We start from the raw sequence: 27186 nt of genomic DNA on the forward strand, positions 1-27186 counted from the left end.
AATGTAGGAAACGCAGTAGGAAATTTGCACACAGCAAGCTCCCACAAGCAGCAATGTGATGATGACCAGATAATCTATTTTTGTTATGTTGATTGAGGGATAAATATTGGCTAGGATACCAGGGATAACCGCAATGCTCTTCTTCGAAATAGTGCCATGGGATCTTTTACGTCCACCTGAGAGAGCAGACAGGGCCTCGGTTTGACGTCACATCTGAAAGCCGGCACCTCCAACAGTGTAGTGCTCCCTCAGCACTGCACTGGAGTGTAGCCTAGATTTATGTGCTAAAGTCCCTGGTGTGGGACTTGAACCCACGATCTTCTATCTCAGAGGTGAGAGTGCCACCCACTGAGCCACAGCTGACACATCTGAGGTTGTGAAAGGCATGACATAGATGCAAGTCCTTTCTGGCCTCTATTCTGCCCTCTTGAGCATCCCTGATTATAATCGCTCAACCATTGTTGGCCATGCTTTCTGTTGCCTAGGCCCCAAGCTCTGGAACACCCTGCCCAAACCTCTCCACTTCTCTACCTCTCTTTCCTCCTTCAAGACGCTCCTTAAAACCTACCTCTTTGCCTGCTCTAATTTCTACTTACGCACTTCGGTACTCCTGTGACGTGCCTTGGGACGTTTCACTATATTAAAGGCTCTATATAAATATAAGTTGTTGTTGTTGTTGATGAATGGCACTTGACTCAATCTGGAGTCAACATAACAAAAAGAATATAAGAAATAGGAGCAGGAGTAGGCCATCTGGCACTTGGAGCCTGATCTGCCATTTAATAGGATCATAGCCGATCTGATCATGGACTCAGCTCCACTTCCCTGCTCACTCTCCATAACCCTTCACTCCCTTGTCGCTCAAAAATCTGTCTATCTCCGCCTTAAATATATTCAATGACCCAGCCTCCACAGCTCTCTGGGGCAGAGAATTCTACAGATTTACGACCCTCTGAGAGAAGAAATTCCTCCTCATCTCAATTCTAAATGGGCAACCCCTTATTCTTAAACTATGCCCCCTAGTTCTAGGTTCCCCCATGAGTGGAAACATCTTCTCTGCCTCTACCCCATCAAGCCCCCTCAGAAGATTATACACCTGTGAAGCACCTTAGGACGTTTCACTACTTTATAGACACTATATAAATACATTGCTTTTGTTGTTGTTGTTGTTATTGATGAATGGTGCTTGACTCAATCTGGAATCAGTGAAGGATTATTAAAGGATTATATACCTCGGTCAGGAGCCTACTATCAGCAAGGGTAGACATCGATGAGGAGGTCCAACACCGGCTCCAGGTGTGCCAGCGCAGCCTTCGGTCGCCTGAGGAAGAGAGTGTTTGAAGACCAGGACCTCAAATCTGTCACCAAGCTCATGGTCTACAGGGCAGCAGTAGAAGTACCACCAGCGCTGCCTCCTCAAGATCCTGCACCAACTTCAATGTTCTCACCCAGGCCAACATCCCCAGCATTGAAGGACTGACCACACTCAACCAGCTCCGATGGGCGGGCCACACTGTTTGCATGCCAGACACGAGACTCCCAAAGCAAGTGCTCTACTCAGAACTCCCACATGGCAAGCGAGCCCCAGGTGGGCAGAGGAAACGTTTCAAGGACACCCTCAAAGCCTCCTTGATAAAGTGCAACATCCCCACCGACACCTGGGAGTCCTTGGCCAAAGACGGCCCTAAGTGAAGGAAGAGCATGCGGGAGGGGACTGCGCACCTCGAGTCTCATCGCCGAGAGCATGTAGAAAACAAGCGCAGGCAGCGGAAGGAGCGTGCGGCAAACCAGACTCCCCACCCACCCTTTCCTTCAACCACTGTCTGTCCCACCTGTGACAGAGACTGTAATTCCCATATTGGACTGTTCAACCACCTGAGAACTCACTTTTAGAGTGGAAGCAAGACTTCCTCGATTTCGAGGAACTGCCTATGATGATGATGATTGAGGAGTGGTCTTTAAGACAGCGTGAAACAAGCAGAAGGTGGCGCTGCCTCGCATTCCTGCCCTGTCTTTTTTTCCACTCTGTTTCTCGGTTTTAGTGTTTTTTTTCTGTCTCTCTACCGCCCCCGCCCCCTTTGTAAAGCAGCAGTCAGATACTGCCCGTGCGAACGCTTAACATAAAAGGCGCGATCACTTTGGTATCACGTAGAAACCTCACGGCCCGTTATCAGAGCGATTACAACTATAGCTTTCAAAAGCGGATAGGGGAGGGGGAATTACAAGATCCCAGGGAAAGGGGAATCGGGGAAGTAGAAGGGGAGGAAAGAAAGGACAAGTTAACAATCTCTCCCCCCCCCCCAAAAAAAAAACCCAGAAGAATAAAGAGGATTTGATGGGAAGACAGAAACACGACAGGACATAAGCTGCCTTGATATCAGAGGGTAGGGCTATAACTATGATTCACTGGAAATAATTTGGCGTTGCACTTAAAGTGAAGATCTGATTTGAGGGGAGGGAGTCGGCGAAGCTTAACTTGCAACAACAACAAAAAGTTAAATCAGATTTATATACAAGAAAAAAAATGTCAGTGAATTCCCGTTGACAGGGGGCGGGCGGGCGTGTGGCTAAGAGGGGGAAACAATTTTGTTTTAAGCGAGCGCAGGGAGAGCAAGTAAGATTTACCAGACAGAGTTGGGTTTGTGGAGACCGAGGGAAGAGAAGCGGGACCGGGGGGAAATAGAGCAGCGAGAAAGAGAGAGGGAGAGGGAAATTTGTCCCTGGGATTGTTTGGTGGCTGCTAAACAGTTCGAATCCAAATCGGCCAAAAGTTGTCGTGAACAAGGTGGGTCGGAAATAAGGGAAATAGAGACAGGGGGTGCAATTGGAGCTAAACAAGGGGAAATAGAGACAGGGGCAAACAGGGGGGATAGAAATAGGGAAAATAGAGAGAATAGAGACAAAGGGGAAACTGAGGCAATTTAGACCCCAAAACTAGAAACAGCAAATTAAACAATTGATAGAAATTAAACCCTGGTTAAAACTGATCAGGTCAATTGCAGTTGCAATTGGATTTGAAGGAATCGGTGGATTACAGAGGAAATCACTTTAACAGGACTGGGAGCCAATCCGGATTCCATCTCACGGGAGAAGACCGATTCCACGACGGGGGAAAAAGCCATGCCATTTTCCGGGAAATACACTCACGCCATCGTCAGGGGCGTCCCGGCGGCGGTGGGGCAGCAGGAACGGGCGGCGGAGGTGGAGAAAGAGAACCCGACGCCCGGGTCTCAGCTGGACGTGGCCAAACTGCACCGGCAGCTTGGGGTTTACACCGGCATCCTAAGGCAGAAGCTGGGCTTGCAGGTGATCGAGCTGCCGGCGTCCGAGGAGCCCGGGCTGCCTCGCAGTCTGTGTGTGGAGGACATTGTGGTGGTCCACGGCGACACCGCTCTCCTCACCCGCCCCTGGGACCCTATCCGGAGGAAAGAGGTGAGAGAGAGATCGGGGCAAAGAAAGATCGCCCCTTTCTTCAGTTCTTCTGCTTTTGTGACTTGTTTCGATGATCTGTGTGTATGTGCCTGTCCCTGTCTCCTCAGTTCTGCTTTTTGTAAAATACTTGGATTTATATAGCGCCTTTCACGACCATCGGATGTCTCAAAGCGCTTTACAGCCAATGAAGTACTTTTTCGAGTGTAGCCACTATTGTAATGTGGGACTTGTTTTGATGTGCTCCCTGTCTCTGCCTGTCTGTGTGTGTATCTCTCCGTCTGCCTGTGTGTGTGTTGCCTGCCTGTGTGTCTGTCTCGCTCTCTGCCTGCCTGTGTGTCTGTCTCTCGCTCTCTCTGCCTGCCTGTGTGTCTGTCTCTGTCTCTGTCTCTCTCTCTGCCTGCCTGTCTGTCTCTCTCTCTGCCTGCCTCTGTGTGTCTCTGCCTCTCTGTCTGTGTGTGTGACTTGTTTCCATGATAACCTCTGCCTGTTCCCCCTCCCTCGGTCTGTTGTTTTGTTTGCTTTGGCCTCTAACTTTCATTCCTTCTCTGCCAACCAGCCCCCCCTCCCTCATTTATATCTCGCTTCTCTTCTATGGCCACCAACTTTCTCTCCCCCCTCAACTTTATCTTGTTTTCCTCGCTCTTTAGCTTCTAACTTTTTTTTCACTCTTATCTTTTTTCTTCTTCCCTCTCTCTCTCGAAGGTGCTGCCTTCCATTTTCTTGGGGTTTCTACAGTTGGTTGATCAAACAATCATTTGTTGTTTTTCCGCCTCCCACAGTTTCTGAGAGCCAATCCCGAGCCTTGCGTTGTATCAGAACCGGATTGTATTGTTTTTGCACAGGGCGAGTCACTTTGTTCAAAATCAGCATGTGATCTCATCACTTGACCTTACCGCAGGTTCAAGGAGCATTTGGCTGTTGGGATGTGCAGCTCTCTGCAAACCCCGCCTCTCTGTCTCTATCTCTGCTCCAGCTGGTGTCTTCTACTTTACATTTTCATAGGTTTCTCCAGTAGTTCATCCAAGCAAGTGTGTGTGTGTGTGTATGTAGGAGAGCCTAGGCAACTGGTGGCAGGCTCTTCGACTGTGTCGGGCACAATAGCCGAGCCTGATCCCGCCTTCCCCCTCATATCCACACTCGGCACTTTCCAGCAAGGGCCCCACCAAGGAAAATATAAGCGGAAACAGGAACCTAACAATAAACAGATGATCTGGTCATTATCACATAGCTGTTTGTGGGAGCTTACTGTGCGCAAATTGGCTGCCGTGTTTCCTACATGACAACAGTGATTGCACTCCAAAAGTACTTCATTGGCTGTAAAGCGCTTTGGGACGTCGGGTGGTCTTGAAAGGCGCTAGATAAATGCCGATTTTGTTTTCTGCGTCCCTTACAGCGGGGCACTGCGACCAACTCCTGCCCTAAGCTTGATATTCGCTTAACCTGGTGTGGGGGGGGGAAGGGAAGGAGCGGGAGGTGTGTGCAGTGCCCATAGGTTATGTTGGAATACATTCCGACCAGTGGTACGCTGTGCTGGGTATCTTCACGTGCATGGCTGGCTGCCAATCACCAAACTGGCAGAGTTCCGAGCCAAACAGCTATGGCATATTTGACTGTAACCTTGGGCAATCTACAGCGTGTATTGCTCTGTCCTAGCAACTTTGCTAAGCACCTACCTATTTGGCTTGGAAGGGCTAGCCTTCACCTTTTTAATGACTACTTTGAGATCAGGACTTGATTCCTCGGTTACAATGGGGCTCCTTGTCCAGAGCACGTTCCATAGTTATCCTCCCTTCTCAAGGTCCTTCCCTCTGTTGGTTCCCACAGGTATTGGATCCCTCTAGGGAGGTGGAGGAGGGGGCTCGTTGTGTGTGTGTGTGGGGATGCACGAGGGAAGGGGTGTGTATGGAGAGAGAGAGAGAGAGAGAGAGAGAGAGAGAGAGAGAAAAAAGCTGGAAATAATAATTGTATTTAGGACTTGCAAGGGAAAAAAAAAAATGTGCTTGTGCAGATGTCTGGTACCCTGCCAGATATACTGGGCAGGCAGCATAGTACTGACAACCCAGGAGTATTGATCGACTTCTCCCCTTGTTGGAAGCAGTGCTGTAATGTGAAGAACTGCAGACTAATCAGTGCTTGGAGCAAAGTGCCTGAGAGGCAAACATTTTTTTAAAAACTTTCTTTCTACCACTGAACACACTGCTAAATCTCATCACCTTTTTTACTTCCATACGAGGGTAGGGGTGCATACAGGGGAAATCGGAGTGATGGTCTCCTAACAGTGTGTCCAACCCGCTCTGATTTATTGCTCTTCCAAACCACCATTTGAAAGCTGGGGGCACTGTAGCCCTGTGGTCCACCGAAAGCCGTGATGCTTTTCCTTTCAAAGGAAGTTTTTTTTTTTTGGACTGTTCCTCCATCCCCCATCCCACAACTCTTTCCTTATTTTTTTTATTCATTCCTGGATGTGGGAGTCGCTGGCAAGGCCGGCATTTATTGTCCATCCCTAATTGCCCTTGAGAAGGTGGTGGTGAGCCGCCACCTTGAACCGCTGCAGTCCGTGTGGTGAAGGTTCTCTCACAGTGCTGTTAGGGAGGGAGTTCCAGGATCGTGGCCCAGCGACAATGAAGGAACGCTGATATATTTCCAAGTCGGGATAGTGTGTCTGACTCGGAGGGGAACGTGGAGGTGGTGATGTTCCCGTGTGCCTGCTGAACCTAGCACTTCTTGGGTGGTAGAGGTCGCGGGTTGGGAGGTGCTGCTGAAGAAGCCAGGGCGAGTTTTGGCCGCACAGATAACTGCTGCAAGTTCTCGCTCTGCTCCCCACCCCCCCAGCTTTTCTCAGTCAAATATCATGTTCTCATCAATGTCACCGATGGTATTCATTGGTTGCGGGGGAGCTTCAAAGGGATGGATGGACCTGCTCGGATCTTGGGTCAAAATCAGCTGATTGCGCCCTAGACTTCCAAGTGAAATGCACTGTGCAAGGTTGCTTGTACATTCCCAAAATGATTGATTGATTTCTGCTGACCAGCAGCATGAAACCTAGCGTACCAGTAACTTGTTTGACTAGGCTCTTCTCCCGCACCCCCACCCTCCCCGGCTCCCCCCTTCCTGGTGAGCAATATATTTTAAAATAAAACGCACACTGTCAGTACATCGTACATGTCTCGAGTGACCAAGCTAAGGTCAAAAGCAAAATACTGTGGATGTTGGAATGTGAAATAAAAACAGCAAATGTTGGCAATCTCAGCAGGTCAGACAGCATCTGTGGAGAGAAAAAAACGAGTTAATGTGTGACACTTCGTCAGGACTGGCAAAAGGTCGAAATGTAACTGATTTTTAAGAGCGTGCTGGCGCGCTGAAAGTGGGGGGGTTGGGGAGGAAAGAACAAAAAGGAAGGTTAGTGATAGGGTGGCTGGCAGGAGAGATTTGAGACCAAGGGATGATTGGCCGAATTGAGATGGTAATAGAACTAATTGGGAAACAAAAGATGAGTCTAGATAGGGTGTGAATAGCTACCATGGGAAACGGAGAGAAAAATAATGGGTGGTGGAGTGGGGTGGTTGTGTCTTAGATTTTTTTTTTAAGGGAGGAAAGGGAATAAAATATGGGCAGAGATTATGGTCTAAAATTGTTGAACTTAATTTTGAGTCCAGAAAGCTGTAAAGTGCCTGAACGAAAGATGAGATATTGTTCTTCGAGCTTGTGTTGAGCTTCATTGGAACGGTGCAGGAGGCCGAGGTTGGAGAGATCGGAGTGGGGGTGGAGCAGGGAATTAAAGTGACAGGCGACCAGAAGCTCGGGGTCGCGCTTACGGACTGAACGGAGGTGTTCAGCAAAGCGGTCACCCAATCTGCATTTGGTCTCCCCAATGTAGAGGAGAGCACATTGTGAGCTCAAATACAATATATCAAATTCAAAGAACTAGAAGTAAATTGCTGTTTCACCTGGGAGGATTATTGGGGCCCTGGATAGTGGGAAGGGAGAAGATAGAAGGGCAGGTGTTGCATCTCCTGCACTTGCATGAGAAGGTGCCCTGGGAAGGGGAGGGGTGCTGGCGGTGACTGCGGAATGGACCAGGGTGTCGCGGAGGGAGTGGTCCCTTCCGAATGCTGGGAGGGGAGGGGAAGATGTGATTGGTGGTGGGATCATGCTGGAGGTGGCAGAAATGGCGGAGGATCCATTGAATGTGGAGGCTGGTGGGGTGAAAGGTGAGGACAAGGGGAACCCTATCGTGGTTCTGAGTGCGAGGGGACGGCGTGAGAGCAGAGGTGTGGGAAATAGAACGGACACAGTCGAGGGCCATGTTAACCATGGCCGAGGGGAATCCTCGGCTGAGGAAAAAGGAAGATGGACCATGGGAAGGGTCGAAATTGGAAGCAAAGTGAATGACATTTTCTAGTTCAGGGTGAGAGCAAGAAAAGGCACCGATACAATGTACCAAAAAAAGAGGTGAGGGAGAGGACCCAAGTAGAACTGGAACCTAAGAATGGACTATGAGCCATGTGTTAGCCAGGAAACTCTGGCATTCTGATCCATGAAGCCTGGGCAACTCCGCTCTATTTGCCCTTTTTATATCTGGATTGCCTTGTTTGAATTTCAGAAGGAGCTTTGAAAGTGCTGTGATGGTAGCCTTTTATTGTGCGTTCACGGCCTGTGGGCGTCGCTGGCAAAACCAGCATTTATTGGCCATTGCTAATGTCTCTTGAGGAGGGGGTGGTGAGCCGCTGCCTTGAACCGCTGCAGACCGTGGTTGGCCATTTCAGAGAGAAATGAAGAGTCAAACACATTACTGTGGGTCTGGGGTCACATGTAGTCCAGAAGGGTAAGGACGGCAAATTTCCTTCCCTAAAGGACATGAGTAAACCAGATGGGTTTTTACGACAATCCGGTAGTTTCATGGTCACCATTACTGATACTAGCTTCTTAATTCCAGGTTTATTTAATCAACTGAATTTAAATTCCCCCCAGCTGCCGTGATGGGATTTGAACCCGTGCCTCCAGATCATTTGTCCAGGCCCCTCCATTACAAAGATTGGGCTAACCAAACTGGAAGCAATATGGTGGAGGAGGATTTCCTGGAGTGCATAAGGGATGGTTTTTTAGACTAATATGTCGAGGAACCAACTAGGGAGGAGGCCATCTTAGACTGGGTGTTGTGTAATGAGAGAGGATTAATTAGCAATCTCGTTGTGCGAGGCCCCTTGGGGAAGAGTGACCATAATATGGTGGAATTCTGCATTAGGATGGAGAATGAAACAGTTACTTCAGAGACCATGGTCCAGAACTTAAAGAAGGCTAACTTTGAATGGTATGAGGCGTGAATTGGCTAGGATAGATTGGCGAATGATACTTAAGGGGTTGACTGTGGATGGGCAATGGCAGACATTTAGAGACCGCATGGATGAACTACAACAATTGTACATTCCTGTCTGGCGTAAAAATAAAAAAGGGAAGGTGGCTCAACTGTGGCTATCAAGGGAAATTGGGGACAGTATTAAAGCCAAGGAAGTGGCATACAAATTGGCCAGAAATAGCAGCTAACCCGGGGACTGGGAGAAATTTAGAACTCAGCAGAGGAGGACAAAGGGTTTGATTAGGGCAGGGAAAATGGAGTACGAGAAGAAGCTTGCAGGGAACATTAAGACGGATTGCAAAACTTTCTATAGATATGTAAAGAGAAAAAGGTTAGTAAAGACAAACGTAGGTCCCCTGCAGTCAGAATCAGGGGAAGTCATAACGGGGAACAAAGAAATGGCGGACCAATTGAACAAGTACTTTGGTTCGGTATTCACTAAGGAGGACACAAACAACCTTCCGGATATAAAAGGGGTCGGAGGGTCTAGTTAGGAGGAGGAACTGAGGGAAATCCTTATTAGTCGGGAAATTGTGTTGGGGAAATTCATGGGATTGAAGGCCAATAAATCCCCAGGGCCTGATGGACTGCATCCCAGAGTACTTAAGGAGGTGGCCTTGGAAATAGTGAATGCATTGACAGTCATTTTCCAACATTCCATTGACTCTGGATCAGTTCCTATGGAGTGGAGGGTAGTCAATTTAAACCCACTTTTTAAAAAAGGAGGGAGAGAGATAACAGGGAATTATAGACCGGTCAGCCTGACATCGGTAGTGGGTAAAATGATGGAATCAATTATTAAGGATATCATAGCAGTGCATTTGGAAAGAGGTGACATGATGGGTCCAAGTCAGCATGGATCTGTGAAAGGAAAATCATGCTTGACAAATCTTCTGGAATTTTTTGAGGATGTTTCCAGTAGAGTGGACAAGGGAGAACCAGTTGATGTGGTATATTTGGACTTTCAGAAGGCTTTCGACAAGGTCCCACACAAGAGATTAATGTGCAAAGTTAAAGCACATGGGATTGGGGGTAGTGTGCTGACATGGATTGAGAACTGGTTGTCAGACAGGAAGCAAAGAGTAGGAGTAAATGGGTACTTTTCAGAATGGCAGGCAGTGACTAGTGGGGTACCGCAAGGTTCTGTGCTGGGGCCCCAGCTGTTTGCACTGTACATTAATGATTTAGACGAGGGGATTAAATGTAGTATCTCCAAATTTGCGGATGACACTAAGTTGGGTGGCAGTGTGAGCTGCGAGGAGGATGCTATGAGGCTGCAGAGCGACTTGGATAGGTTAGGTGAGTGGGCAAATGCATGGCAGATGAAGTATAATGTGGATAAATGTGAGGTTATCCACTTTGGTGGTAAAAACAGAGACAGACTATTATCTGAATGGTGACAGATTAGGAAAAGGGGAGGTGCAAAGAGACCTGGGGTGTCATGGTACATCAGTCATTGAAGGTTGGCATGCAGGTACAGCAGGCGGTTAAGAAAGCAAATGGTGTGTTGGCCTTCATAGCGAGGGGATTTGAGTACAGGGCCAGGGAGGTGTTGCTACAGTTGTACAGGGCCTTGGTGAGGCCACACCTGGAGTATTGTGTACAGTTTTGGTCTTCTAACCTGAGGAAGGACATTCTTGCTATTGAGGGAGTGCAGCGAAGGTTCACCAGACTGATTCCTGGGATGGCGGGACTGACCTATCAAGAAAGACTGGATCAACTGGGCTTATATTCACTGGAGTTCAGAAGAATGAGAGGGGACCTCATAGAAACATTTAAAATTCTGACGGGATTAGACAGGTTAGATGCAGGAAGAATGTTCCCAATGTTGGGGAAGTCCAGAACCAGGGGACACAGTCTAAGGATAAGGGGTAAGCCATTTAGGACCGAGATGAGGAGGAACTTCTTCACCCAGAGAGTGGTGAACCTGTGGAATTCTCTACCACTGAAAGTTGTTGAGGCCAATTCACTAAATATATTCAAAAAGGAGTTAGATGTAGTCCTTACTACTAGGGGGATCAAGGGGTATGGCGAGAAAGCAGGAATGGGGTACTGAAGTTTCATGTTCAGCCATGAACTCATTGAATGGCGGTGCAGGCTAGAAGGGCCGAATGGCCTACTCCTGCACCTATTTTCTGTGTTTCTATGTTTCTAAATCCATAATCACAGTAGCCCCGTTATCCGCTGTTGCCTCATTTGCGGATAAGCCCTTGATCGGAGCGCGCAAGGTCCGTTGGTATCCACAATTTGCTATGCACGACAATCAATGGGAACATACTGAGTTGCACCCTTCCATGTGATGCCTGAGACTCGATTGTACAGGGCTGTGCAGCTCATGAAGGCAAAACACTTGGAACACCAGAGAAGCCTGTGTATCTGTGGGGAGCCACATACTTTAAAGTAAGATGGTTGAACTTTTGGAGTAGCATTTCTAGGGTTGGCTGTAAAGTAGATCTGTATGCATGAATACTTTGATCATATTTCATGGCGTTGTGAACTTGCTGTAGCTTATTCCCTATGGGATTGTAAAACTCTATCATTATGGGCTGCAGGCAAACACAAGAATCAGGAGCAGGCGTACTTCTACAGCCTCTCAAGCCTGCTCCACTATTCAGTATGATTATGGCTCATCTTGATTTCTACTCCATTTTCTCGTCTGATCTCGAAATCCCTTGATTTCCCCTACAACTTAGGCGTAGAGAAGTCCAAAGATTCACCACCCTGAGTGAAGAAATTCCTCCTTGTCTCAGTCTTAAATGGCCACCCCCTTATCCTGAGACTCTGGCCCCTGGTTCTGGACTCTCCAGTCAGGGGAAATGATGGCTCAGTATCTACCCTGTCAATCCGCCTCCGAATCTTGAGTTTGAATGAGATCAGTTCTCATTCTTCTAAACTCCAAGTATAGGCTCAATCTCTCCTCCTTAGGACAACCCTCTCATCCCAGAGCTGAATCCAGTGAACCTTCATTGTACTGCCTTGGATAAGGAGACCAAAACTCTACCTAGTACTCCAGGTGTGGTCTCATCAAAGCCACTTGCACAATGTAACAAGACTTCCTTACTCTTGTACTCCAACCCCCTTTCAATAAAAGATAGCATGCCATTTGCCTCCCTAATTGCTTGCTGTGTCAGTTAAGAAGGGACCTCCTATCTCATCCATCCCCACTGCCAGTAAGTTTGACGAGCTGCAGAACATTGTTTAAATGGAAAAACAACAATTTGCATTCATATAATGTCTTAACATAGTAAATCGTCCCCAAGCTCAACACAGGAATGTTTACAAAACAATATTTGAAATTGAGCTACGTGAGGAGATATTGGGACAGGTGACCAAAAGCTTGGTATAGAGGTAGGTTTTAAGGAGCGCCTTAAAGGATGAAAGATTTCTGGAGGGAATTCCACAGCTTGGCGGGGCCCAGGCAGCTGAAAGCCCAGCTGCCAATGGTAAAGCGATCTGAGGGTTGTGGGGCTGGAGAAGATCGCAGGAGATGGGGAGGGGTGAGGGCCATGGAGGGATTTGAAAACCAGGATGAAAATTTTAAAAATGTATGCATTGCCAGACCGGGAGCCAATTTAGGTCAGCGAGCACAGGGGTGAATGGGACCTAGTGCGAGGGTTGGGATGGTAACTTCTAACGAAATGCCTTGGCAGTAAGATTCCGGATTTGAATGGCTTTCTCTCATAGATGGTGTGTTTAAGGTTGGTTAGATTTCTTGCTGATGGTTGCACTGCAACCATGTGAGGTAGTTTGAAATGTTCGAAATGGTGTGATTCTGCACTTTTTTTTTGTCGCAGGCCATGATCCTGTAGGAGCACCTCAGGGGAATTTTATTTTGTAATTCTCTCCTGAAGGTGTTGACGTTTTTGTTTTATTTCTTCATGGGTTGTGGGCGTCACTGGCAAGGCCAGTGTTTATTGCCCATTGACGTGGTGGTGGTGGTGAACTGCTTTAAACCACTGCAGTCTGTGGTGAACATCTACTTTGTCATAGCGGTTTGGTACAACTGAGTGTCTTGTTAGTGAAGTTAAGGGTCAACTGCTTTGATGGATCTAGAGTTGCATAGGCCAGATTTCCTTCCCAGGGGTCATTGGTGCCTGCAAGAGCAGGTCAGAGGCTGGCTATTCTGCGCCGAGTGTCTCAACATCTGACTCCCCAAAGCCTTTCCGCCATCTATAAAGCACAAGAATATTCTACACTTGCCTGGACGAGTGCAGCTCCAACAACAAGATGCTCCACCATCCAGGACAAGGCAGCCCGCTTGATTGGCACCTCATTCCCCACCTTCAACATTCACCACCGGCGCACCGTGGCTGCGGTGTGTACCATCTACAAGAGCACTGCAGCAACTCGGCCAGGTTTCTTCGGCAGCATCTCCCAAACTCACGACCTCTACCTCTACCACCTAGAAGCACAAGGGGAGCAGGCGCATGGGAACACCATCACCTCCAAGTTCCTCTCCAAGTCTCACACCATCCTGACTTGTAAATAATTCAGCTGTTCCTCCATCGTCGCTGGGTCACAATCCTGGAACTTCCTCCCCAACAGCACTGTGGGAGCACCTTCGCCACACGGACTGCAGCAGTTCAAGGCTCACCACCACCTTCTCAAGGGCAATTGAGGCAGGGTAATTAAATGCCAGCCTTGCCAGTGACATCCACATCCTAGGAACAAATATTGAGGCAAATGTATTTTTAACGACAATCCGCTAGTTTCGTGATCGCCATTACTGACACGAGCTTTTTCGTCCAGATTTATTTAATTAACAATTAAAATTCCCCCAGCTGGATTTGAACTGGGATTGGGTGGGATTTGAATTTGTGTCTCCGGATCATAGAAACATAGAAAATAGGTGCAGGAGTAGGCCATTTGGCCCTTCGAGTCTGCACCACCATTCAATAAGATCATGGCTGATCATTCACCTCAGTCCCCCTTTCCTGCTTTCTCTCCATACCCCTTGATCCCTTTAGCCGTAAGGGCCATATCTAACTCCCTCTTGAATATATCTAACGAACTGGCATCAACAACTCTCTGCAGTAGAGAATCCCACAGGTTAACAACTGAGTGAAGAAGTTTCTCCTCATCTCAGTCCTAAATAGCTTACCCCTTATCCTTAGATTGTGTCCCCTGGTTCTGGACTTCCCCAACATCGGGAACATTCTTCCTGCATCTAACCTGCCTAGTCTGGTCAGAATTTTATAAGTTTCTATGAGATCCCCTCTCATCCTTCTAAACTCCAGTCGATCCAATCTCTCCTCAAATGTCAGTCCTGCCATCCTGGGAATCAGTCTGGCGAACCTTCACTGCACTCCCTCAATAGCAAGAACATCCTTCCTCAGATTAGGAGACCAAAACTGTACACAAAATTCCAGCTGAGGCCTCACCAAGGCCCTGTACAACTGCAGTAAGACCTCCCTGCTCCTATACTCAAATCCCCTAGCTATGAAGAACAACATACCATTTGCTGCCTTCACCGCCTGCTGTACCTGCATGCCAACTTTCAATGACTGATGTACCATGACACCCAGGTCTCGTTGCACCTCCCCTTTTCCTAATCTGCCACCATTCAGATAATATTCTGCCTTCGTGTTTTTTGCCCCCAAAGTGGATAACTTCACATTTATTTATCCACATTTATACTGCATTTGCCCACTCGCTTAACCTGTCCATTAATCCAGGCTTCTGGATTCCTAGTCCAGTTATGTGTATGCTATTGTTTCCTGCTGGGTGTAGAGTCCCATGGGGGCTGGCCATAGTTCTTTGTCTGAAACCAACCACCTATTGGCTCTCCCTTTTAAGACCCTCCTTTAAGACTGAACCTTTGAGCGCTCTTCCTAATATTTCCTTTCATCTTGCCATCGATCTTTCTGACTAAGCCTCTGTGAAGCACTCTGGATGCTTTTCTATGCTGAAAGACATTTATATAAATGCTGGATATTGTTGGAGGGGGTGGGGACGGAACCATAGTTGAATCTAACCTTGTCATGGGAAGAGGAGTAGGCCATTTCAGCCTCTCGAGCCTGCTGCACTGTCATGGCTGATCGGTACCTTGACTCCATCTAACCGCCTTGGTTCTGTCACCCTAAATGCCCTGGCCTAAGTTGGCAAGCGTACCGAATCCAGCAGGCGTCCTGGGTGGTGATCAGGAGCCCTGGCTGAGACTCTCAACAGCAGATACCAATGATCAAAACTGTGATCTTCCTGGTCCTGTGACAGTTGGTGCTCTGAATAAGAATTTTTCTGCTTTTTAAAAAAAAACACAAAACGGTCTATTTTTGGTATCCAGTGTTTGATGCTCTCTCTGACCCCATTATCCTGAGTGAAATAGTAATTCAAAGCTCACTATCAAACTTTTTCTTTTGTGTGCGGCAAAATCGGATTCTACGTTCAACAAGAGCAATGTCAAAACCAATTAATCTTCACTCTCTCTGAAAGATGCCCAGTAAGAGCTTAATATCTACTTAATTAGCTGTTCTGCCGACAGCCATTATTTAGATCTACAGTTGTTCAACCTTACAGAGCCAGGCCAGTCAATAGAGAGCATTTAGGAAACATTTCTTCTCACCAAAGTGTGTGGAAAAAACACACTCCCACCAAACAGATGCTGGCTCAATTAATAATTTTAAATCTGAGATCGATAGATTTGTTAGCCAAGGCTATTGAGGGAAATGAGGCCAAGGTGGATAAATGGAGTTAAACTACAGATCAACCATGATCTCATTGAATGGCTGAATAGGTTTTATTGAATGGCCTACTCCTGTTCCTATGTTACCCACATACTGGTTAACGTGACTCCTCATTCCAGTTGTCTTATGGTCGTATTTCTTGATTTGGATCAGGGAGTGTGTAACTTGCATGCGTAGATAGTTTGTCATGATGTTCCTTGGGTGTGACTCCTGCAGGCATCAGGACATTGTTCCAACGTGGTGGGGTTTTACGTAGAAACATTAAGGAAGCAAGCCAGTGTGTTTGAAAGAGTGATTCGCACGTGGATGTAAGAAGAGGTGGGGCAAGCACACTGATAGACGTAGACCAGTGGCGAGGTGTCCTTGCGTGCACATAGTTGAGGGACTATGGCAAAGAGTGGTGCAAATACAATTAAGTGGAGAAGGAGAATTCGGCTATGGAGAGGTCCAATTTTCATAAGAACGCAAGGAGCTGGCCATACGGCTCTTCGAGCCTGCTCTGCCATTTAATATGATCATGGCTGATGCACTTCCCTGCCCACTCCCCATAACCCCTTATTCCCTCATCGGTTAAGAAACTTTCTATCTCTGTCTTAAATTTATTCAATGACCCAGCTTCCACAGCTCTCTGAGACAGCGAATTCCACAGATTTACAACCCTCTGAAAGAAGAAATTCCTCATCTCAGAATAAGGGACCGCCCATTTAAAATTAAGATTATGCACCCTAGTTCTAGTCTCTCCCAGCAGTGGAAATATCCTGTCTGCATCCACCTTGTCAAGCCCCCTCAGAAACTTTATAGGTTTCGATAAGATCACCTCTCATTCTTAATTCCAATGAGTAGAGGCCCAACCTACTCAATCTTTCCTCATAAGTAAAACTCCTCATCTCCGGAATCAACCCAGTGAACCTTCTCTGCACTGCCTCCAAAGCTAGTATGTCCTTTTGGCAAATATGGAAACCGAAACTGTATGCACTATTTCAGGTGTGGTCTCACCATTACCCTGTATAACTATAGCAAGACTTCCCTGTTTTTATACTCCATCCCCTTTGCAATAAAGGCCAAGATTCCATTGGCCTTCCTGATCATTTGCTGTACCTGCATACGATCCTTCTATGTTTCATGCACCAGGTCTGCTGTACTGCAGCACTTTGCAATTTTTCTCCATTTAAATAATAACTTGCTCTTCGTTTTTTTTTGCCAAAAACGTAACCTCGCACTTTCCAACATTATACTCCATCTGCCAAATTTTTGCCCACTCACTTAGCCTGTCTATGTCCTTTTTCAGGTTTTTTGTGTCCTCCTCGCACATTGCTTTTCCTCCCATCTTTGTAGCATCAGCAAACTTGGCTACGTTACACTCTGTCCCTTCATCCAAGTCGTTAATATAGATTGAAAATAGTTGGAGTCCCAGCACTGATCCCTGTGGCACCCCACTAGTTAGTGATTGCTAACCCAAGAATGAACCATTTATTCCAACTCTGTTTTGTTAGTTAGCCAACCCTCTATCCATGCTAATATATTACCCCCGTCCCCATGAACTTTTATCTTGTGTAGTAACCTTTTGTGGCACCTTGTCAAATGCTGTCCAAATACACCACAAGCACTGGTTTCCTTTTATCCACCCTGTTCTTTACATCCTCAGAATTCCAGCAAACTTTTCGAACATGACTTCCCCTTCATAAATTCATGCTGACTCTGCCTGACTGAATTATGCTTTTTCCAAATGTCCTGCTATTGCTTCTTTAATAATGGACTCCAACATTTTCCCAACCACAGATGTCAGGCTAACTGGTCTATAGTTTGCTGCTTTTTGTCTGCTTCCTTTTTTTAAAAAGGGGTATTACATTTGCAGTTTTCCAATCTGCTGGGACCTTCCCAGAATCCAGGGAATTTTGGTAAGTTACAACCAATGCATCCGTTATCCCTGCCACTACTTCTCTTAAGACCCAAGTTTGCGGATGGCACTAAACTGGGCGGCGGTGTGAGCTGTGAAGAGGACACTAAGAGGCTGCAGGGTGACTTGGACAGGTTAGGTGAGTGGGCAAATGCATGGCAGATGCAGTATAATGTGGATAAATGTGAGGTTATTCATTTTGGGGGCAAAAACACGAAGGCAGAATATTATCTGGATAGCGGCAGATTAAGAAAAGGGGAGGTGCAGCGAGACCTGGGTGTCATGGTTCATCAGTTACTGAAAGTGGGCATGCAGGTACAGCAGGCGATGAAGGCAAATGGTATGTTGGCCTTCATAGCTAGGGGATTTGAGTATAGGAGCAGGGAGGTCTTACTGCAGTTGTACAGGGCCTTAGTGAGGCCTCACCTGGAATATTGTGTTCAGTTTTGGTCTCCTAATCTGAGGAAGGACGTTCTTGCTATTGAGGGAGTGCAGCGAAGGTTCACCAGACTGACTCCAGGGATGGCTGGACTGACACATGAGGAGAGACTGGGTCTTTATTAACTGGAGTTTAGAAGGATGAGAGGGGATCTCACAAACTTATAAGATTCTTATGGGACTGGACAGGTTAGATGCGGGAAGAATGTTCCCGATTGTTGGGGAAGTCCAGAACCAGGGGACATTGTCTTAGGATAAGGGGTAAGCCATTTAGGACTGAGATGACGAGAAACTTCTTCACTTAGAGTTGTTAACCTATGGAATTCCCTCCCGCAGAGAGTTGTTGATGCCAGTTCATTGGATATATTCAAGAGGGAGTTAGATATGGCCCTTACGGCTAAGGGGATCAATGGGTATGGAGAGAAAGCAGGAAAGGGGTACTGAGGGAATGATCAGCCATGATATTGAATGGTGGTGCAGGCTCGAAGAGCCGAATGGCCTACTTCTGCACCTATTTTTGATATTTCTGTTTCTATGATGCAAGCCATCAGGTCCAGGGGATTTATCTGCCTTTAGTTCCATTAACTTACTGAGTACCAACTGCTTAGTAATTGTGATTGTGTTAAGTTCCTCTCCCCCTCCCCCCACACCCTCAGAGCCCCTTAACTATCTACTGTTAGGATATTTTTAGTGTCCTCTACCTTAAAGACTGATATTTGTTCAGAGTTTCTGCCATCTCTATGTTCCCCATCACTAATTCCCCGGTCTTGTCCTCTAAGGGACCAACATTTACTTTAGCCACTCCTTTTTTTTCCCTTTTTTATATACCTGTGAAAACTCCTGCTATCTGTTTTTATATTTGTGCTAGTTTACTTTCATAGTCTATCTTCCCTTTCTTAATAATTTTTTTTTAGTCATTCTTTGCTGGCTTTTAGAAGCTTCCCAATCTTCTGTTCTCCCACTAGTTTTGGCCCCTTTTATACCCTTGTTTTTAATTGGATAGGATCCTTTACTTCCTTAGTTAGCCACGGATGGCTATCTTTTCTTTTACACCCTTTCCTACTCTGGAATATATTTTTCTTGAGAGTTATAACATATCTCCTTAAATGTATGCCACTGTTCATCAACCGTCATAAGATCCAAGGACAAGGCCAGCAGTATGGGACATCAAGCTGAGGGACCAGGGCTCATTGGGTAGGACAATATTTGGAAGAACATTTCTGTAGCGCCTTTCACAACCACCTTTACAGCTAATTACGCTCCAAAAGTACTTTGTCACTCTTGTAATATGAGAAACGCAGCAGCAATTTGCACACAGCAAGTTCTCTCAAACTGCAATGTGACAATGACCAGATAATTTTGTGATGTTGATTTGAGGGATAAATATTGGCCAGGATACTGGGAATAACTTCCCTGTTCTTCATCAAAATAATGCCATGGAATCGTTTACGTCCACTTGAGAGCAGACAAGGCCTTGGTTTAACGTCTCCTCTGAAAGATGGTATCTCCGACAGTGCGGCAATCCCTTAGCACTGCACTGAGTGTCTGCCTTGATTTTGTACTCCAGGACCCACAACCTTCTGACTCCGAGGTGAATGTGCTCCCCATTGAGCCACAGCTGATGCACTGAAATTGAAGTAGGGGCCTTAAATAAAAGATGGGGAATTCAAGAGAAACCTCCTTACCCAGAGAGTTGTAGGAATGTGGAATTAGCTCGCTCCAGGAATCGTTGAGGATACATTGAAGGAGAAGTTGGATACACACATGAGGGAGAAAGGAAGAGAAGGAGATGTTGTTGGGGTTCGATGAAAAAGGCTCATCTGGAGCATAGATCAGTTGGGCCTGTTCCTGATTTGCTAATTCTATGTAAGTAGTGATTTAAGAGGACGAGACTAGAAGCTTGGCATTTTAAAAGCCTGAGAGGAAAGTAATTGAGAGCAAAGTTCCATGGTTTATGATCTTGCTACGGATTCAGTTGAGGTAGAAGACAGTGAACCACTATGCCCTCCCCCTGTGAGAAATATTGAATGAAACCTTTTTGATTTCAGTCTGGACTGAGTAATGTGACTCTGTTGTTGTCTGAAATGGTCTTTTTTATTGCGAGACTTGAGAGCTGTTTTGGGACTGAGTAATGTGACTCTTGTCTGAAATGGTCTTTTTAGTGCAAGACTTGAGCTGTTTGTGGCCCGCGCTCCCATGAAGAGGGTTCTTGTATCCTGAAGGATCTGCTCACTGCTTCCTCTGCCCGGGGTCAATAGTGCAGCTAATTATTATTTCACTGTGTTGTTCGGTCACTGGCTCGGATCCAGAATTGGCTGAGCGAAGAGTGGGAGGGGATTGGAGTCTCAATCAGATGGCCGGGTGCTCATGCCAGCTTCGGATGTGGGCACCAAGGGGCTGTCCATCAAACGAGCCAATTCATTCAGGGTGTGCCAGGGAGAATCTGAATTTCGCTCTTTGCCTGTACTCTTGTACTCAAGTTGCAGAATATTTAGGGGTATGGTAGCATCATGGTGATGCTACTGGACTAGTAATCCAGGTCCTGGACTAATGATCTGGAGTTCAAATCCCCACCACGGCAGCTGGGGAATTTAAATTTAGTTCATTAAATAAAAGCTGGAATTCCTTTTTTAAAAAGCTCGCATCAGTAATGGTGACTCTGAAATGACCAGATTGTCATTAAAAACCCATCTGGTTCGCTAATGTCCTTTTTTTAGGGATGGAAACCTGTCGTCCTTGCCCGGTCTGGCCGATACGTGAAACCAGACCCACTGCAATGTGGTTGACCCTTAACTGCCTCCTGAAATAGCCACTCAGTTGCACCAAACCACTACAAAGAAGTGTCACGCACTGCAGTGGTTCAAGGCGGCCGCTTACCACCACCTCCTCAAGGGGGCCGTTAGGGGTGACCACTAAATGCTAGCTTTGTCAGCAATGCCCACATCCTGTGAACGAATAAATAAATATAAAATTATCATTTTTGGCTTGTCACATTTTTTGTCTCAGCGAACAAAGGGCTGATGGGAAAATCGGTCCGAGAAGCTTCCTTCCATTGAAATGCCTCTGCCAGGCTTAATGCCCAGATGGTAAAGATGAAAATCTACCCTGTTAAAACCGTGGGCAATGGCATGATGCAAAAGCTATTCGTTGGGCAGGAGGAGATTCTTGACAAAGCCTTAAATCGGCCTCCGCTGTGGTTTCAGAGTTGATGGTGGCTTCTGTGGCAGGAATTTGTGCTGAACCCCCAACAGTATTGCATAGAAATTACAGCAAAGAAACAGGCCATTCGGACCAACTGGAGCCACACACGCTCTTCCCACCCCTCTTCATCTGTCCCCATCAACATACCCTTCTATTCCTTTCTCCTTATCTAGCTTCCTCTTAAACATATCTGCTATTTGCCTTAAACATTTGCATGTGGTGGAGAATTCCAAATTCTAACCGCTCTCTGGGGTAAGAAAGTTTCTCCTGCATTATTAGTGACTATCTTATATTTATAACCCCTAGATTGGGTCTTTTTTTTCCCCCTGTCCCTACCTCATCTCTACAGCTACCCTATCGAACACCATCAGGTCACTTATCCATTTAAAAAAAAAAAGAGAAGCACCTCTGTCTGTTCAGTGTTTCCTGATAGCGTGACCTTTGACCTCTACATTCTGTGAGACCTTTGACTTCTACCTCTGACCCTTGCAAATGTTCAATCGAAAGGTCGCTGGGTGGAAGGGTATGTGAGAAGCGTCGGAAAACCAAAACAAAAGCTGGAACTACCCAGTGACTGATAGAAAATGCAAGATTTGTGGTTGGGGGTGGCGTGCGGGCATGGGGAAGAGCAGAAAGAGATTGCCGTTGGACCTGTTAACTGGCCTACGTTTGGAGTGAGACCTGATTAAGAGCTCCCTCTAGAAGTGTTGCACAGTTTTTTTTTTTCCTTTACACGCTGTCAGCATAAAACCTGTGCAAGCACCAGTAATGCAATTATTCTTAGTAATTACATTTTGAAAAGCTTAATTACTGAATCTCCTCCTGACAATCCTGGCTACCTTCCAGCAATTTGACACAGAAGTACAAATTAACTTTTTTCTGACTTTCGTGATGACCGTGGTGGGGAAATGAATTTAAGTTTCTGCATACTATGGCCGGGGTTTTCCACTGGCCCCCTTGTCTGCCTAAAATTATCTTTTTTTTTTTCCCCCTCCCTCCCACCTTCATTTTAAAAGACTGACTTATCTTGGGATGACGAGCGCATAATCGAGGAAAACCCTCTCCTGTCGGATCCGTATTATCCCAGAGGTGCGAGGGAGCCAAACGCGAGTGGATTGTTATATATGCAGACTATAGATATATTCTCTGTGTAGTCACTGTATAGTTGCATAAAATGGAGACTTGTTACCTGATTTACTATCAATAAGGTTTACACTATGTATACTATGCAGGCACCACTAGAGGGAGACTGGGTTTTCCTGCCCTTGTGGCAGAGGCTGTCCACCAGAGGGCACTGCAGTGGGAGACCTGAGGGTCATCTGCATAGGTGTGCAAGGCCCTGAATAAAACGCTGCCCACCATACTTGTGCCTCACTCTGGAGTTACCAATAAAGGACCAAAGTCACTACAGTTTGAGTACAACACATTGTTTCGTGGAGTCATTCATAAGTGCATTACAACCATAACAGATTGTCCATTTATGATTTATAAGGATGATACCAGAAATGTGAGGGTATACCCATCAGGAAAGGATGAAAAAACTTGGTCTCTTTTCTCGAGGGGGGTGGGAGGCTGAGGGGTGACCTAATGAAGTTCTGTAAAATTATGAATGGTATGGATAGAGAGAGAATGTTTCCACTTGTGGGGAGGAGCATAACTAGAGGCTATCAACATAAGATAGTCACCAAGAAATCCAATAGGGAATTCGGAAGCAACTTCTTTACCCAGAGAGTGGTGAGAATATGGAACTCGTTACCACAGGGTGGTTGAGGCGAATAGTGTCGATGCATTTAAGGGGAGGCTAGACAAACATTAGAGGGTTATGCTGATAGAGTTAGATGAGGAAAGACTGGAGGAGGGTCGAGTGGAGCATAAAGGCAGGCATAGGCTGGGCCGAATGGCCTGTTTCTGTGCCGTAAGTAATCCTATGTAAACCCGATGTGCAGTTGCTGGCATTGAAGGACATCTCCGCTGTGTAGTGTTGGATGAGTGAATGTCTTAATGAATGCACTGTGTAGAGGAGGGACAAAATCTGCACTATATAATCGATGGGAGTGCATCTGTTAACACAATACAGGAGCTAACATTGAGACAAACGCGAGCTGTAAAGTGCTAGATGGGAGTGAATTGATTTTTTAAAATTTTCCATCCCGTGTCCTGTACATTTATTTGTCAGCTAAGTTGTGTGGAGCATTTCACATAGGAGTATCGGGCTTTCATAGTTTTATTTTTTTTGTACCCCTCAGTATTTTGTTTAAATTCTCTTGCCATGGAATATTGCAGGCTGGATCCACGCAGCTGCTTTCTATAAAGCGGAACCATCCAGGGGCCAGAGAAAGACAAACGCTTTTGCGATCATGTGATTGTGCTGAGGTCGCGACCCTTCCATTAGCTCTGTGAAACTGACCACCCAGCACTCTCCGGCAAGGTGTTGCCCCCTTGTCCTGGTGGCAGCTGTAGTGCTGAGTGCTCGCTGACTTGCCTCCAGTATTTGGAAAGGGTGACCGCAGTGCGGTAAAACATTGCATCTCATTTCCAGCACAGACACTGTTTATATGCTCCCCCCACCCCAGTCCCCACAACCGGTTCATGCTCCATGTGCCTACCCACCCCTCCACCTACGCCCTCTAACCCTATCCACCGTTCTCTGCCGATTAGCTAGAAGCACATTCTGGAGAGACTGGTATGTGAGGGACTAGCGTGGGCTGTGGTGTGACTGTCGTATTCTATTTATAAACCACTTATGCGGTGTATCATCATCTCCAACACACTTTTTTTTGGAGCTTAATTTTGCAAACTCCTCCACGTTTCCCCCCCACCCACCTCCCGAAGATGCTGGCTCCTATGGCTGTGGATGCAGTCGTGCTTCTGATGCCTCCCGTCCAAGCGGCCATTTCTCGTGGTGAGCGACGGTCGGCTATTCGGCTGTGGCGGGCATCGCAGCTGAGCCCAACCCTATCCCTTGTGTCAGCTGTGGCTCAGTAGGTTCCACGTTTGTCCTGGAGTTAAAAGGTCGTGGGTTCAAGTCCCACCCCAGAGACTTGAGCGCAGAAATCTAGGCTGACACTCCAGTGCAGTGCTGCACTGTTGAGGGTGCCGTCTTTCGGATGAGATGTTTAAACCGAGGCTCCATTTGCCCTCCCCGGTGGATGTCAAAGATCCCATGGCATTATTTTTTTTTTTTGAAGATTAGGGGAGTTCTCTTCAGTGTCCTGGTCAATATTTATCCCTCAATCAAAATTGCTAAAAGATTATCTGGTTGTTACCACTTTGTGGTTTGTGAGAGGTTGCTGTGCACAAATAAGGCTGCCACGTTCCCTTCATTTGCAACAGTGACTACACTTCAAAAAGAACTTCATTGGCCATAAGCGCTTTGGGATGTCCTGGGGTTGTGAAAGGTGTTATATATGCAGACTATAGATATAACTCTCTCTGTAGTCACTGTTTAGTTGCATAAGATGGAGACTTATTGATAGTACTTCAGGTAAACAAGGTTTACACTGTGTATCTTCTATGCTTGCACCACTAGAGGGCGCAACTGGTGAAGACTGGGGTTTCCTGTCCTGCCCTGGTGCCAGGGGCTGTATAAAAGGGGAGCCACCATGCGGCTGCCTCACTCTGGAGTTAGGAAAAAAGGACCAAGGTCACTACAGTTTGAGTACAACACATTGCCTCGTGGGGTCATTCATAGGTACAGTACAAACATAATAAAAGGTACTGTGTAATTTTCTCCTCGGCTGTAATTGGCAGCTCCGTGCTTAGCAGTAGCATGCCTGAGAGACGCACTGGCACAGGGGCTCTGGCTAACTTTTCAAATCTCTCCTTTCCACGGAGTGATCTACCGACTCAGCACCCAGTGTAACTTGAGTGGAAGTCCCGTGCTGCCTTGAGGTGGGCAAACTCACTCGGCAAGCATCTTGAAAAGGGGAAGTGTATTTTTATATTGCACATGTGAGGCCGATAGTTTGCCCCTCCTCCCACCCTCGAACCCCCCTTCCCCCCAAGGCCCTGACTGTAGAGTAGGAAGGACAGATGAGGGGTAGCAGGAAGTGTGCATGGTACTAAAATAATATGCAGAACTGTGCTCAAAGCAGCTGGTGCTGAGCAATGGGACAGGCATCCAGTGTTGGCATCAAATGTTCCTAGAACAGCCAGTGGTGATGGTTCCTTGCTTCGATGAGCATAAAGTTCACACGTTTGCAAAACAGTCCTTTAGCATAAGAACATAAGAAATAGGAGCAGGATTATCCCATTGGCCCCTCGAGCCTGCTCCGCCATTCAATAAGATCATGACTGATCTGATCATGGACTCAGCTCCACTTCCCTTCCCGCTCCCCAAAACACTTGACTCCCCTATCGTTCACAAATCTGTCTATCTCCGCCTTAAATATATTCAATAACCCAGCCTCCATGGCTCTCTGGGGCAGAGAATTCAACAGATTTACGACCCTCTGTGAAGAAATTCCTCCATCAGTTCTAACTGGGCGGCCCCTTATCCTGAAACTATGCCCCCTAGTTCTAGATTCTTCCACGAGTGAAAACATCCTCTCTATACCTACACTGTCCAGCCCCCTCATTATCTTGTACATTTCAATAAGATCACCTCTCATTCTTCTAAACTCCAATGAGTACAGGCCCAACCTTCATAAGTCAACTCTTTTCATCTCCGGAATCAACCTAGTGAAACTTCTCTGAACTGTCTCCAATGCAAGTATAAATAAGGAGACCCAAACTGTACGCAGTGCTCTACTATATATATATTTATATTTTAACAAAAAAATGTTCATAGCTGCAGAGGAAGTAGTGGATGGTGTGACTGCTGTGGGGGCCCCATGTATGTTGTACAGGGAATGGGGGGATCTCCGGGTCACTGAGCTGAGAAACTTCAAACTGCATACACGTGGGTGTGGGGATTACAGCAGCAGGTTTCCACTATGTTTTAAATGGGGTTTACCACAAGCCTCATCTTTAAATAAAACCTACGAACACAGCAATGCATGTGACCAGAAAAGATTACTGGTGGCTTTCAAGTTTATATTTTGAACCAAAACCCGCATCTCTTGACTGCCACGCTTGGTTAAGAGGAAATAGACGCCTATTAGTTTTTTGTAAAAAACCTTGCAGCCTGTTTATTTCTAGCCCATTGACTGACTGAAACTGCAGCTGATGCATCTGGTCAGTGGGGGGATCTATATTGAGTTCCAGTTCTCGCCTAGCTATTGTCATACAATCATAGACCAGTTCTTCTTGGGCAGTCCCCTGGAGTCGAGGATGACTTGCTTCCACATGAGTTGTAAGGTGACTGACAAGACCAATGTGGGTGAAGTCTCGAACTTCATTTTAAAGGGTGGGAGATGCCTGTGCCTGAATTCTTTTAATGTGGGGTGGCCGTTGCACTTTGGCTACCACACGGACTTGACCAAGCAAGGTCTTGGTCCAGTGGCAAGGAGACCCAAGACGATTGGCGACCAAGCTCTGCTGCATGGGCCGAGCATGCACGCACGCGCGCACACATTCCTACTGACCCCCTCCCTCCCCTCACCCTGGCTATCAGAGATCGCAGTGTAGGTAAGCGCATAGGGTATTGCTGAGGCCACACCTGGAATACGGTGTCTCGTCGCCGAGAACATGCAGAAATCAAGCCAAGGCAGCGGAAAGAGTGTGCGGCAAACCAGTCCCACCCACCCTTTCCCACAACGACTATCTGTCCCACCTGTGACGGGGACTGTGGCTCTCATATTGGACTGTTCAGCCACCTAAGGACTCATTTTTAGAATGGAAGCAACTCTTCCTCGATTCCGAGGGACTGCCTATGATGACTGTGTAGAGTTTTGGTTTCCATATTTAAGAGAGGATTTATACTTGCTTTTCAGATAGTTCAGAGCTTGATTCTGGAGATGAGGGGGTTGACTTAATCAGGGAAAGTTGGGCCCCTATTCATTGGAATTCAGAAGAATGAAAGGTGATCTTATCAAAACGTATAAGATTAAGGGGTCTTGACGAGGTGGATGCAGAGTGGAAGTTTCCACTGATGGGGGAGACTAGAATGAGGGGGCATAATCTTAGAATAATGTGCCACCCATTAAAGACTGAGATAAAGAGGAATTTTGTGTTTGAGGGTTGTAAATCTGTGGAATTCGCTGCCTGAGAGCTGTGGAAGCCGGGTCATTGAATACATT

General features: G+C 46.6%; 1 protein-coding gene across 1 annotated transcript in view; it reads left to right on the top strand.

The window, feature by feature from the left end:
• Nucleotides 1-2139: 2139 nt before the first annotated feature.
• The window catches only part of LOC139229751 (N(G),N(G)-dimethylarginine dimethylaminohydrolase 1-like), a 90608-nt gene continuing 65561 nt past the window's right edge, over nucleotides 2140-27186 (top strand). Inside the window, exon 1 of the mRNA XM_070861306.1 lies at nucleotides 2140-3432. Coding sequence (XP_070717407.1) covers nucleotides 3121-3432 — 312 coding nt within the window. The 5' untranslated portion in view covers nucleotides 2140-3120. The remainder of the gene's footprint in view (nucleotides 3433-27186) is intronic.

The sequence above is a fragment of the Pristiophorus japonicus genome, chromosome 19, assembly GCF_044704955.1.
Source record: "Pristiophorus japonicus isolate sPriJap1 chromosome 19, sPriJap1.hap1, whole genome shotgun sequence".
NCBI lineage: Eukaryota > Metazoa > Chordata > Chondrichthyes > Pristiophoridae > Pristiophorus > Pristiophorus japonicus.